The sequence below is a fragment of the Chelon labrosus genome, assembly GCF_963514085.1.
Source record: "Chelon labrosus genome assembly, chromosome: 14".
NCBI lineage: Eukaryota > Metazoa > Chordata > Actinopteri > Mugiliformes > Mugilidae > Chelon > Chelon labrosus.
Window position 1 is genome coordinate 8,356,190 of NC_140347.1, and position 14,639 is coordinate 8,370,828.

Genomic DNA, 14,639 nt, shown 5'->3' on the forward strand with positions numbered 1-14,639 from the left:
TTCAAAAGGTGTGGCTGCCTTAGTTAGACAAAAAAAAAATACAAATGATATGTTTTTGTTTATTGTTTTACAAGAACAACTAACAAAGCTAAATTCTTGACAGTTTCAATATGAGTCAGTTCTCAACATTGTCGGTATCGAAGTCAACAAATAACAGAGAATATCATTAATTAATATTTAGTAGTCCTGCCAATAGCATGCAGTAGAGCTCTAATCCCGGCTGGCATGTTCTCCTTGAGCCTTTCACACCCTTGATGGGTAATCTTGTCCAATTCTTCTTGAATTATTGCTTTTAATTGTTCTAAATTCTTTGGTTTATGCTTTGAAACAGACCTTTTGAAAATCCACCACAGATTTTCAATGGGGCTCATGTCCAGGGATTGAGCTGGCCACTCCAAGACCTGGATACTGTGCTCCTGCAGTCAGTGTACTGAAAGCCTTAGACACCCAGATCTTGGTTTGTCTTCCAAGCTGTTGGTTCGTCTGTATTTCTGCAGAATGTATCCAACTGCTGAAGGACCGCATCTGCACTTCCTGGCTATCTGGCAGCAGGGGTACCCTTCCTGGCTGAGAATCTGTATCTTCAGGTGGATTTCCTGGGTAAGGTTCCTTGTTTTAGCCATATTTGTCTCTGAAGAACTTTCAAATGTGCTGGCTTTATATAGACACAAAGCATGGCAACAAAAATTGTGTCTTCTGATAAAAAGCACAACCTTCACTAGTGGATCACTGGTACCAAAATGACCCAATATTCAAAATATCTTATGTATTTTTATGGAACCAATCAATTTTAAGTTTTTAATGGCTTTTTTAGTATTTGTTTAGTATTTTTGGCTGTGACTGAACTAAAAGAAATTGTACTTGAAGACCTATGAGTGATTCTTACTGCAATATTTCAAAAATGCATGAGGTGTCCGAAAACCTTTTTTCCACCACTGTATCTTATATATTTAGAGGAAAAAAATAGTTCCTTATATAGTGTCGTTGGACACAAAATAAAGTTGACAATCAATATTTATCATCAAAGCCAATGGACATTATATGTAAAATGCACAACATACTGTAGTTAGCATGCCATGAGAACAAACAGGACAACTCAGTTACCAGTTCTATCACTGACTTGACAAGGACCAGCACAGAGTAAAATAGAGAGGGGCTGCTGCCATTTTACAGGTGGACCTTCAGCAGATGCGCTGCATCCACATTCCAGAGATTCCGAAATGACTTTTGTACTTGTCTGATAACTGGAATTAAAAATGTGAATGAGTCTTTGCAAAATGTGCTGTAGTAGGTAAACGCTTTAGGAACAACTCAAAAAACACAAAGAACAGCACAAGGTGTTGACCTGGCCTCCAAATTCACTAGATCCCAAACTGATCAAGTATCTGTGGGATGATTCACAGAGGCCCCTCCACTCAACTCATAGGACCCATAGGGCCCCCACTAACAACATTTTGTTGCCAGACACCACAGGACACCCTCAGAAGGCCCATGTCCATTCTCTGATGAGTCACAACTGTTTTGGAGGCACCAAAAGGAAGGTGGTCATAATGTTATGACTGATCGGTGTAAATCAACAGTTTGATGGTGAATTTCATTGTCCAAGCTATTAGACCTTGAGCTGCAGTACACGGAGAAGGCTTCAGGGAAATACCCAGCTACACTATCCCATCTTCCAATATGCTGCAGAGTACTATTAAATGCTACCGATGGTACTGAGTTGCTGCCTGTTCTTATACAGGCTATACATACCTGCAGCGGACAGTATGTAGCACATGAGCTATCTGTTCTCAGCAAATGTATTCAGGTCAAGAAAATAGATTGTTAAAGCACAATCATGTTTTATACTTACATGTTCAGCCTTCTTCAAGGGTCAGGTTTTGTATGTATGATGGAGGTTGACATCAGCCTAAAACATTCAAAGTATTTACATGTATGACCTTGATAGTAGAGAAAATGAAAGAGACATAAACCGAAAGCTTACAGGATTCATGAGCCACTAGCTGATGCTTTGAGATACTTCAACTTCAGAATTTTTTTTACTCTTGGTCTCTCTTTACGCTTTTTCTTTTTTTTACTCTTGTTAGTATGGTCAGTCATTTCAAAGTTGTGAATGATGATTTAGCATTTCTTTATTGTCATTTCTCACTGATTTTACTTAAAGAGACTCAGTTGGAGAATCTACAAATGAAGTAACTTTTACAATCAGATCTGACAAACAAGGAAACAACTGAATGATTGTCTTTTATTTTTTCACCTTAAAAACAAGGAAGTCGCTTTTTTTAAAACATCAATTTTCTGTCAAGTTTGATTTCCCCATTCCTTTTGTATTGATTACTTACAGATAATAGACATTAACGTCCTAAAACCAAGGCTCTGCTTATTGTGTTTCCACAACAGGAAAACAAAACACCAGACTTCCAGTCATGTCCGAACAGAAAAAGCACGCAGACATCCTCAGAAAGCACAAAGACCAGTCAAGTTCTGAGACTGGTCACATTTGAAGGTGGGTAGTTTTTTAACCAGCTTTGATGGTTCTCTCGATCCAGTCGACAAACTTAGAGACTCGAGCGTAGACGCCGGGTTTCATGGCATTGGCACATCCCAAACCCCATGATGTGACGCCCTGCTGGATGTATCTGTTCTGGGCATAACACACCAGAGGACCACCGCTGTCACCCTGCAGGGAGACAACACACATGTAGCAGAAGGTATTTAACAACTTTGGTGTTTGATGGTTGTTCACGGAAAATTATCCAATTGATTGGGAACTGGGTACGTTTGACTTGCTCTATGCCTTAGGTCATCATCTCGCTGGAAAAGGAATCTTCTCCCAGGTCTCTTACAAAATCAGATTGCTCTCTCTACTCTCTCTTCAAGCCGTTCAGGGCCTCCAACAGAGAAGCCTGATGCTGCCACCACCATGCTTCACCATGCTCCATGGTGGGGTGGTGTTTTTGTGTTGATTTGGTGTCTTGTAAACAAAGCGTCTAGTCTCATGGTCAATAAAAGGTACGAACCCCAATTCCAATGAATTTGGGACGTTGTGTAAAACATAAACTGATAAACATTGTTTATTTGTTTTGTAAGTTACAGATTTACTCTCTGGAAAGTTCCCACAAATTATTCCAACAATACGGACCAGTAGAAGTAAAGCTGACACTGTAATAGTAATGGAGTTTTAACCTACCTGGCAGCTGTCTACTCCTCCCTCGATATTTCCGGCACACATCTCGTGGTTTTTGACTCTGCCGTTCAGGTAAGACGGTCGATTACAGATCTTGTTCTCGATCACAGGGAAACCAGCTTCCTTCAGAACACCTTCACCTCCAGAACCTGCAAAACATGTGCTGTTTTGATGAGTTGCAGAATTTCGTGTTGTAATATAGATTTAGCCTAGTGTAGCCGGACTCAGTTATTATCAGAAGATCAGTCGATTCATGAAATTCAGAATTTCAGTCTGGTAACGCAGCTTTTGGATTTCATCAACCAATTAGAGCCACAAACTGTGTGATGGATATTTCTCTATTAATTCCTTAAGTGGTGTTAACTGTTCGTTAACAAACAAACCAAGTTATTTTATGGGTGGGGGAACATAATAGGAAATTTCGGGGTGCTTTCAGGCCAATACAGAGGAACATTAGGAAATTTTGCAATGTGGTTGTCCCATAGACTGTAAAAAAACGTGGATGACATGACAGCTCCTCAAAAGGGAAGCCAAAGCATGTGGAGCTCTCCCTTGTGTCTGGCTCCAGTATAGGTCATAAGCTCCACCACCTTCATGTTAGTGGATGGGACTTGGGCCAGACTAAATCATTTATTTCCCAGCTGTCATCAGGCGACCTGGACAGGTCGCCAGTCTATCACAGGGCTAACACAGAGAGACAGACAACCATTCACAATCACACCTATGACCAATTTTGAATCACCAATGAACCTAACAAGCATGTCTTTGGACGGTGGGAGGAAGCTGGAGTACCCGGAAAGAACCCACGCAGACACAGGGAGAACATGCAAACTCCACACAGAAAGGCCCAGTCAGCCATGATGGATTAAAACCCAGAACATTCTGCTGTGAGGCATCAGTTTATTAATTGTACACTTTTGGCTGAATATCACTCAAATACTCTAATACTTGGGAAAACATATTCAAGGACACATACAAGTGACGTACCTTGAGTATCACCCCATCCAGTAACGTAACACTCTGTTCCACTGGGAACAATAAAGTCCTTTTCTGGGAGACAAGCTGGTAGCACTTTGTCATTAATAAGGGCTGGTCTAAAAAACACAGAAAATACAAAAGTGTTTAGTTTCAGGGATAAAGTAAGTCAATGATGCCTTTGGAAAAACGCACCGTTGCAACATTAGCTACAGTGCTAATGCTAACTTTCAGACTGAATCCCTTGCTGATATTTAAGCCAACTTTTTTATTATTATTTATGGCTAAACACAATAACAGCTGATTAGTTTGTCTCTCGCTTTAAGCTGCAGCCCATATGGTTAATTGTAGCTCAGGAATTTAAACTTTCGGTGCATTTGCACAAAGCAGTTTACTTATATATATAGATACATATAGTTGTGGTGGCATAATTAGACTTATACTGACCTCTCCAGCTTGAGCAGAGCGATGTCAGCTCTATCGGGACCTAGCACCAGTTTCTCCAGTCTCCTCTCTTGTTTGGATGGCTCATTGGCTCTCTCTGTGTGGACACCCAGGTATACCAAATAGGCTCCGGGCCGCTTGGACCTACAAGTATGCAACATTTACAAAATTAAAACACACATTAGTTAGTCACACACTAGTCAAGTTTTTGTGCTATTGCAGAATTTTGACTAAAAGGCCCGGACACACCAAACCGTCATTGAAAAACTACCAGCAATTGTGTCTGGACCACTTGTACAGGCCACCTGGCGCATACATTATGTGGTTGCATGAAAGTAAATAACTCTAAAGTCTTTAGTCCTCATTCATAAGGGGAAGCCGTAGCTTTTAGTAGTATTAGCTGGGAGGTTAGGAAGCTAGGAAGAGTTGCCAACCTTTGTTCAGAGCTGGCCTCCTCTGAACTCTGCTGTGTACAGTTCAGTTTCTTCTCTTTTCCACTGATTCCCTAAGCTGAACAGCCAATCAGAGTGATGCCTCTAACTTCCTCGATCCGCTGCCTGCAAAGCTGCACCTTACGAAACCTACAGCCACTGACGCTAACTGGCGGCAATACTGGCAAATGGCCGACTGTCGGCTTGGTGTGTCACGGCCTTTAGATGTTGTTAATGGTCGCTCTGCTCTCACCGCTCCAGACAGTGGGCAGCGGTGAGGACCCACTGAGGGTGAATCAGGGTTCCTCCACAGAAATGGACTCTGGTACTGATGGAAAGAGAGACAAATATTTACAGGTAAACATTTGACGTTCCACTGATTAACAAGCAACTAAAGCGAAACAAAGAAAAGGAGAAGCAAATAAAAATAAGAAATTGAGGTTATTTAGATGTAAACTTGTCAGTGTGCTCTTGGCATTGGTGTACAATTTGATTCTTATTTGGGTTTTTATAATAAACAAGAGTTTTTTTCAAACATGTGTGTCATTACTCGTTGTTGTATTTTAGCAATGAGCTACTCACCTGGTCCGGAGGCTGATTTGCCAGGGCCATGAGTGAGGTTTAGACACGCAGCCGCCGACAATACGCCCGAAACAGCGCTTCGGTTTAGTAACTGGCGACCCGCATTCCAGTCCAGCTACAAAAAAAAATAAAAGTTCACAGTCTTGTAATTCTCACAAGGAGGAAGTGAAAAAAGAAACAGTGGGAAATGGTTTGAATTACAATCAGTGTAGAGAAATTGGGCGACGTCAAATTTCAGGTGCTCTAGGTGAAATTTTTTGTCAAACCAACAACACCCCAGAAAAACAAAGAGAATCTATTTATCATTTTCTGATTGGTTACCAAGCTTTGGGCAGACTGGTCCTACATAATAGGACCACATCTGGAGTAGAGCTGTCATGGACGTATCTAAAGAGTTGGATTATCACTCAGGTCTGGCTACTAATTTTTCCCAGTGGCCACTTGTGGTATTGCAACAACAGCAAAGATCTCAAAAAGCTTTTTCCTCTTTTGTCACCATTTATTTACAACTAGTTTGCAACATATCATACAGTTTAATGGGACCCAATTTGCAGCTGCTGACCAACCAGCAGGTTGGGGTATGCGTCCTTATTAGAGTTAGCTGGATTCATCCTCTGGGAATCAGGAATGTCGGTGCCAGATCAGATCTTTTATAACAAACGTGGGCCGTGCGAGTCAAGCAAGTGGAGTTACAATTAACTGTACACAAACGTACCACAGTCTGGGATCTGGCAGTAGTCCCATTTCTTGTTCCTGTCGGTAGTGTAGCACCATGGGCCGTTCACATCGTTGTCTGGGTTTCTGCAGCTCTGATAGTGGAGGGAAGGGGAGAATCAGTGAAAAATAAAGAATAATCATCAGTCTTTATCTAAACAGTTCAAAAACTTACATTGCCCTCCAGACCCTTGGTGGGGTGAGTCTGTGGGGTGAAGCTGTTGTGCTGGTGAGGCGTCTGAGAACTCCATGCCTGACAAGTCACTCCCAGAATGGTGATGGAGGTTGGACCTCGGTATGTTTCTCCATTTCCAATCTTACAGTCTGAAACAACAGCAGAGAAACAAGAGTGTGAACGGATTTAAGAGGATAAAACAAACAGACATCAAGCTCAAATGTCAACTTACCTCTATTTGTTGGGGTCTGGGTGGCGGAGGAAGGAGGCGGAGGTACAGGGGGTCTGGTGGGCTCTGGTATGGAAGGACTTTCGGGACATTTCTCCAAGTTGCAGTACTCCCAGCGGACTTTTGGATCCATGGTGTAACACCAGGGAGCCCGGTCTCCGTCGGGATTCCTGCACAGATTCCTCCTCAGGTCCCTGTTGTAAAAGAAGATCTGAAACGTCAAGACAGCTGGTACCAAGAAGAAACCTCAGCCTTGGAATCTTAACTGCTTTCACTGCATGTTTTTTCTGTCCAATTTTAAGCAGTTAAAGATGCAAAAATCTTGAACCTGGAATGCTTCCTTTCTGTCAACTCAGACATATGCTTCATAACATTTATGACTATTATATCACAGGTTTGTGTTATAACTATTGGATGCTCACGCTGTGGGGAGCCGGCTTGGAGTTTTGTTATGGCTGTGAGGACTCATGGCGGTCCAGTATTGACATTTCTTTCCACTGATGGTCTCTGACGTTATGCCCCGATAACTGGTTCCGTCCCCCTCATAGCAGTCCTCCTCATCTGGAGGGATCACTGCATCGTCTGAAGAAAGACAGAAAGACATATGGCTCATTGTGTGAAGCATGCTCACACAAAACAGAGGGAGGAGATGTTAGATGTAGAGCTCTGACTTCAGAGCGCAGTGTTTAATCTTCCTGTTGCAAAAGTCAAATCACAGAACGTATTACCTTCCAACTGTGCATTTTGCTACTGTTATACCTGGTGTAGGCGAATCCCCGCAACGTGGCACAGTGCAGTACTCCCAGCGGGTTTCAGGGTCAGTTGTGTAACACCAGGGCATCCTCTCATTATCGGGGTTGCGACAGTAGTTACTATCGAGGCCTCTGACAAAGAAGAACACAAACTGAGAAATAAAGACGTAAAAACACACTGTATTGTCTTGGGTTTATATATCTGTGTTATGTTATTGTATGATCTTGTTCCCTGGTCCAGCTCTTACTTGCAGGGGTAGTTGTCTGGGGTGCGGTTGTGTGGATGTGGCGTCTGAGCCGACCAACTCTGGCACGTTTTGCCAGACTCTGTTACAGCAACCGTGCCTCGGTACGCCAAACCTTCACCAGACGCACAGGTCAGCTCTGGGATGATGGTTGGAGGCTCAGATGCTGAGGACAGGAAACAAGGTTTATTGGTCATAAAACTACCAGAAAGAACAAGAAGAGGAAAAAGACTCCGTATTTAAGGTACATTATAATCTTTTGTCTACTTGTTTACTGATAACTTGATCATTTTGTCAGAGGAGAGTGTTGAAGTGGTAATAGTGAAAATTCCCTATTATGTTATGTAACGATATCACCAAATATGTAATTAAATGTGATCTCTGTAAACAGATATCTGGATATGAATACAAAATGCTAACTCGAGATTTAAAGGGGAACTACTGTTTTTTACAACCTGGACCTTATTTCTGGCATAAAATACGGTCGTTTACTCACCCATATAACTTTTGTGTAAGTTGTATTCCTTCGGGAGATAATTAGATAAGCGTATATCCATGTAGTGGGAGAGACTGGGGCTCCGAAACTCAGCCTCTAAATAACGCATTACTCGTTCATTTCTCCAATATTTTGTTATGATACGCCAGTGTTATTCCCCGTTGAGTCTGGAGTTAGTTAGAAATAAGGTCCAGGTTGTTAAAAACAGTAGTTTATTGTCACACAGCAAAGGCTACATTCTTACTTTCCTTTCACATAACTAAAAGGAAATAAACTTAGTCATGTGATATGTGCAAACGTCATATTGTCTAATGCATCATTAGACGATAGCTGACAGGATCAGATTGCTGCTAAAGCCAACAGAATGTTTTCTACTGATGAAGCTTCACATTACCTTTTAAATAGTAGTAGTAATATTAATAGTTTGTTTTGCTCTCTGGTAATAAATCACATTTATTGTTGTCACCATTAACTATGCAAATACAGTCAAAACTTTACACAAATACATAAAGGCATAAAAGAGTGGGAGCAAAATGAGAAGAACTGCGAGGACTTACTGCAGCGGGGTATGGAGCAGAAGTCCCATCGTTTGGAAGGACTGGTAGTGAAGCACCACGGTCGGGGATCTCCATCTGGGTTCCTACAGTAGTTCTCCTCAAGATACTTCTCAGGAAGACTGTAACAAGCATAAACGGAGGTATTTTTTAGCTAAGTCTCGGTAGGTGACTATTAGGAAATTCCTGAAGTTTAACTGATGGAGTCTTACGCGCTGGGGCTGTAGCCATGGTTGTGAGGTTTCTGGGAGTCCCAGCGCTGGCAGGTGTAGCCATTCTCAGTGGTGGACATTTTTCCTCTGTAGTCCTCTCCACTGCAGTGTATACAATCCTCTGCAAAGGAACAACACTTAATTTACTTTAAGCAGAGGTTGAAGATGAACATTTTTCCACCTCACTGTTTCTGTCGCTCCTGGAAACAAATCAAATCACGACAGGTCTACCCCAAGTGGGGCAAACTTGCTCAGAAAGAACAGATTTATTCCTACAGAGAGAAACCATCAGATCAAGTGTAGGAGCTGACCATTTTCTATTTATTGTCACGTTTACACCACTGCTCTCAATATGACTGTAAATTCCTTCTGGTCAGGCCAGTCTGTTCTGATAGAGGTACGTTTCAGGTGAAGCATTTGTATTCTGGTTCTCGGGTAACCCTAACACCTAACACCTAATCCTCTAACCCTAACCCTAACACCTAACCCTAACCCAACCCTCACCCTCATGTAAAGACAGAGTCACAGTTATCCCACAAGCACATAAAGAGATAATCCCCGGAGAAAACCCAAAGAAACAACCACCTTCCTAATCTTGAGAACATTTTGTTCAGCTCACCATCTGAACTTTTGAGGCTACACGATAAATGAATCTCACCAGTGCAGCTGGGTACGCTGCAGTGCTCCCAGCGGGTTTCGGGGTCAGTGGTGTAACACCAGGGTCCCCCACTGTCCTCATCAGGGTTTCTGCAGAAGTTAGAATCCAGGTCCGCACGGGGGTGGGACTGTGGTGTAAAGCTACAGCAGACAGATTCAGAAGAATTACCGAGATATAAAAAAAAAAAAAAAAAAAAAAAAAGAAATTATGAAGAGTAACAAAAGTAAAATAAAGTGACATTATGTGAGTGCATACTTGGGCCTGTGGGGTGTTTTTGCATCCCATCTCTGACACAGCTTTCCTGATTTTGTTTTGGTCTTTGTTCCTCTGTAATCTGATCCTGTTCCATGAACACACTCCAGGAGATAGTCTAGACAAGACGAAATAAAACACAGTCAAAACAAAAAGAACAATTGCATGTTTGAGTGAGTAAAATCATTCAGGCCATTTAAAGGCAATGCTGGGGGACACATTTGCTGCAGAGTGCAATAATGGAATTAAAATCTGATAAACGACTTGATCAAACAGTTCTTTAAGTCAACGGTGGAGTGATGAGTGATGCAGTCCATCTCTTCTGTGTTTGCAGACACAGTCCACCAATCACTGATCAGACAACACAGGCTAAACATTAACCACAATGTAATTAAAAGATAAATAAATCATATCAGAATAAAAGAAGCTTCAGCGTACTTTTATTAATTTACAGAGAAAAGCATACTTGCCTTTTTTTTCATATAAAACCGAACTGGTTCTGCGCAACATGGTCTCTGTTTTCGAGTTTGCTGCTGCCGTCCAGCACTCTTGGTCCTTCTGAATATATATAAAGGATCTGCAAAAACAGAGCCAGGGTCAGGCTTTGATGCACGGCCTCAAAACGTCGCAGTGTGGGGTGTAAACGTACTTGCATGTGAAGGAAGTTTCCGTGCTACATTTGGTGGCGCACTGGGCCACAGTGTCGACGCTGTACTGTCGTTTATGCAGCGAGAGGATCCACGCACCTTCGGTTTTGGAATATCCGTCCACCTCGGTACCACCGACTGGAGTCAGCGACACAAAAATAATAAAATAATAATTCAGCACGTTAACTGTTGTTTGATGCATGAGTGAACGCCATCTAGGCTCAAATCTGGGTCTTATTTGTAATATATGGTTTTATGTGCAGTACCAGCTACAACAGCAGTGAATATTTTCAGATAAACAACAAAAGGACCTTAGTTCTCTGAGTAAAGAGTATCAGCAGAACAGAGAAAACAGTTACTGAAAATACAGTCAGCAATTTAAAATAAAAATAAATACTTAAAACTGTTATATGTATATAAACATACAGTATATATGCATAGTATACATATAGAGTTGAAAATGGAAAAATAGTGATTTTTGATCTGCTCCAAAATAATCAGCTCAATTAAATACATTATTATGATAGAGATATTGCAAAGATGTTATTTAGCCCATTAAATGCCACTTAAGATCATTTACTGATATGGAATTCATTGGATTTAAAATCAGATTAAAATCAGGTCTGCGGAAGGTCGTACGGTACGGCGCCTATTAGTTTGATTCCCTTGAGCAATTTCTTGCCTGTTTGATCAGTATAGGAAACTACCTGGACTGGAATTGAGTAATAGTGAAGAACTCTGTCACGCAATTTGCAAAAGTTGTGTAACAGTGTCCAGGAAAACAAGCGCTTGCAGCCCCGCACCGTCCACACATAGATGAATCATAAGATTAAGAACACAGCATGGCAAGTTATAGTATATTTGCTGTTCTTACACTGCAACTTCCTATTTTATCACAATTTGATGATCGAGAAATTGGTTATTTGGAAAAGCTTCTTTATTGTCAGATTACTACTCTAGTCATTAATACTCTGAGGCTCATCAGTTTGTGGGCTGTGGACTTTGAATCGCACTGTGAAAATTCAAGAAAAGTTTTCTTTGACTAATTAAGATTTTTAAAAAACGGAATGAAAGGTAACATAGGAAATTTTTTGGGATACATGCTTGTCACATGTGAATATTAATACTACTCTCATGTGCATTAAGATACATGAAGGTACAGATAATATCAGATTTTATTAGTTTTTGATTAGTAGCTAGCTTGGCTCTGTCTAAAGGTTAAACAATGCCCAGCACCCGCATGTCTAAAGTTCACGAATTAGCATGTTTATCTCAAAGTGCAACAGGCTAGATGTTTTTCTTTATTTTTCACTTTTTGACTGAGTTTGTGCTAAACTAAACACCACCAAGATGTGTGGATAAAAGTCTTATTAACTAACATAAAATTAAACCCATTTTATTACAAAATCTAGCTGTTCTCATTGGATTTGATTTCCACCCAAAAGTCGACATATTTGACAAGATTTTTGTCATATGGCTTAGACATATACTAGGTGACTAGAGGACAGCTTTCTAAGTAGGTAAAATTGTTTATCATCTGCATAACAATTAATGATAGATTGCGCTTTCTTCTTGTATATCAAGTGAAAGTTAAGAAGAATATTCTAAGATCCGAGATAAAAATCCTGTGGTACATCACAGTCAATGAAATAAAATAAGAAAAAGTGGAGCATGCAAAACTGAATTTCAGATTTAACCCCGCAGCAGACGTCCTCGAAAACAGAGCAGCTGAGGTTGTCTAAAGCTTTGAGGACACTGAGGAACTGTCTTCTGCTGCTTTTGTTTGTTGTTAAACGTTGTTTAAGACAGACAGAAAGAACAATGCTTGCTTTTTAAAAGGCAGACAATCAATGTTGAGCTGCTCTGAACTCTCTAATTTGGATCCTCTGGATGAGAGGAACCAATTTTGAAGAAAATCGGTTTTGGACAAATACAGTAACTTCTGGTTTGACAGAATAGTAAAATAGCATTTTACTGTGAAGTTCTATCAAGATGCTCCCACAGTGAAGCTAATCACTGTCTTATTTTGCTAAATTTCCACATCTATTCACTACAATTATCACCCAAAGATGCCCTCCTATCTTACCGGTGCAGATCACGGCTCCCAGGAGGAGGACTGCTTTGTACAGGTCCATGGTGAGGCCCTCTGACTAGCAGCTCATGTTCAACTAACTCACAGAGGTACCTCCTGGTATATAGTTTGGCACCTTTCAGGATGTCAGCAGGACAAATAGGACAGCTCAGATTTTAGTCAATCATTGGCTGAACAAGGACGTCAAAGGGACAACGGGTCAAAATCCTTGTTTAGGGGAGATTTTATGAACAAGCAAAGCAACTGCATCATAGTATTTAATTTATTCTGTGCTTCTTTGATCGTGCGCTGTTTAATTCCTACCTTCTTCCCAGTTCTGAAACACCAAACAACACCGAGACTACTGAGAGTATTTGTCTCTTCTGAGATGTACTGACAGGCTTCTGTTGTTTCTCAATAGATTGATAAGATTTTGGAAACAGCTCCTGAGCTTTGACCTTTTTATATATCATGTGGCCTTTTGCATTTTCTCATCAACAGTCCAGTTCGGATTGGCTGATGTTAATCATGTTGTCAGCCTAGGGTTGGATAATGAGAGGCTTGTGTTCCTGTGTGTGTGTGTGTTAACGGTACAACAGTGCAGACCTGATTTTTATTCCACCGGTCAGTACTATGTGATTCAGATCAATACATGGAGTTAATCTTCAGCTGAAAGGGGGATCAATGCCCTCGACAGCAAACATATAATGATGACACAGCCTACTTTAGACTGCCCGGTGCATAACAAGAACAAGTGGGTCGTGTTCAAGTATTATTAAAGAATAAATTAAAACGCGACTGAAAGTATCTTTAAGATTTGAGTGAAAGAATGAGGAAAGAGGTCGGTGAGATGGCTTCTTAACAGCCATCCTCTTCACTGTTGTTATCACATTATAAATCTGTCACTAAAACGGTTGCCTGCTCATAAAAGTACTTTAATAGAGTATAGGAAGGTGGAAGAAAACTTAACTTTATGAACAAGGCAATAACAGCAGGAACATTTAGACAAAACTAATTTATATATTTGAAAAATACTCATTATAGTGTAGTTTGCATTGTAAAATAAAAGATAATATTAAAGTGGGTCACTTGGCAGGCAAGCTGCATTCACTCTCCAGGGAATAAACTCTAGTCTGTCCAGCACTAAAAACTACCACCGGAGGTTATCTTAATTAATACAGCAGTGTCTCAGATAGCTTCATTTATTTTATCAACTCAATTTTCAGTTCACTTCAATTTCATTTATATAGAAGTGGCACCTATCCTCTGGAAAAACTAGAGGATAGGTGCTAAGGACATCATAGGAAGCTCCCCCAACAGCCCAGACCTAAAGCAGCATTAGTGAGGGATGGTTCAGGATCACCTGAGACAGCCCTAACTATAAGCTTTACCAAAAAGGAACGTTTTAAGCCTAGCCTTAAAAGTAGAGAGGGTGTCTGCCTCCTGAACCCAAACTGGGAGCTGGTTCCAGTGTAGAGGGGCCCGGTACCTGAAGGCTCTACCTCCCATTCTACTTTTATAAACGCTAGGATCCACAAGGAGGCCTGAGCTTTGAGAGTGAAGGGACCTATTGAGGTGGTACGGTACTATGAGGTCTTTAAGATAAGACAGAGCTTGGCCTTTAAGGGCCTTCTGTGGATTTTAAATTCTGGATTTTACTGGGAGCTAATGAAGAGAAGCTATAACTAGATTAATATGATCGCCCCTGTTAATTCTCATCAATGTTCCCGCTGTAGCAACTAGAAGCAATCTTGATGCCCCCTTCTCTGGTGGGGGAATGTAACGGATTATTTTTCAATTTCACGCCGTGTCATAGTTCTTCTTCATGATGTTTCAGAGGAACATATCGTACTTCTTACTCCACTACAGTTATTTGACAACATTCAGGAAACATATGATGCACTTACAGTATCTAGAACAACGCTGTACTTCTAATGGGGGTGGAACGATCTGACTTTGGCCTTTTATTGTTATTCGAAGCTACACACCAGCAGAGCACATTCAAATCCCAACAG

General features: G+C 41.0%; 1 protein-coding gene across 2 annotated transcripts; it reads right to left on the minus strand.

Moving 5' to 3' along the window:
* Positions 1-2,294: 2,294 nt before the first annotated feature.
* LOC311499078 (plasminogen-like) lies at positions 2,295-12,688 on the minus strand (the record flags this gene model as incomplete). 2 transcript variants are annotated; one of them, XM_084559920.1, is made up of 19 exons in its annotated part: positions 2,295-2,680; positions 3,191-3,336; positions 4,175-4,281; positions 4,610-4,750; positions 5,291-5,365; positions 5,620-5,734; positions 6,335-6,428; positions 6,509-6,657; positions 6,741-6,931; positions 7,160-7,319; positions 7,497-7,621; positions 7,738-7,900; positions 8,788-8,906; positions 8,997-9,117; positions 9,655-9,794; positions 9,910-10,024; positions 10,377-10,483; positions 10,556-10,691; positions 12,640-12,688. In XM_084559920.1, 19 exons carry the CDS (start codon positions 12,686-12,688, stop codon positions 2,519-2,521), a joined length of 2,415 nt encoding a protein of 804 aa, XP_084416046.1. In that variant the 3' UTR covers positions 2,295-2,518. The 2 variants fall into 2 exon arrangements, with proteins under 2 accessions (XP_084416046.1, XP_084416045.1); XM_084559919.1 differs by lacking the exon at positions 12,640-12,688 and having other exon boundaries at positions 10,556-10,924.
* Between the last annotated feature and the right edge of the window lie 1,951 nt (positions 12,689-14,639).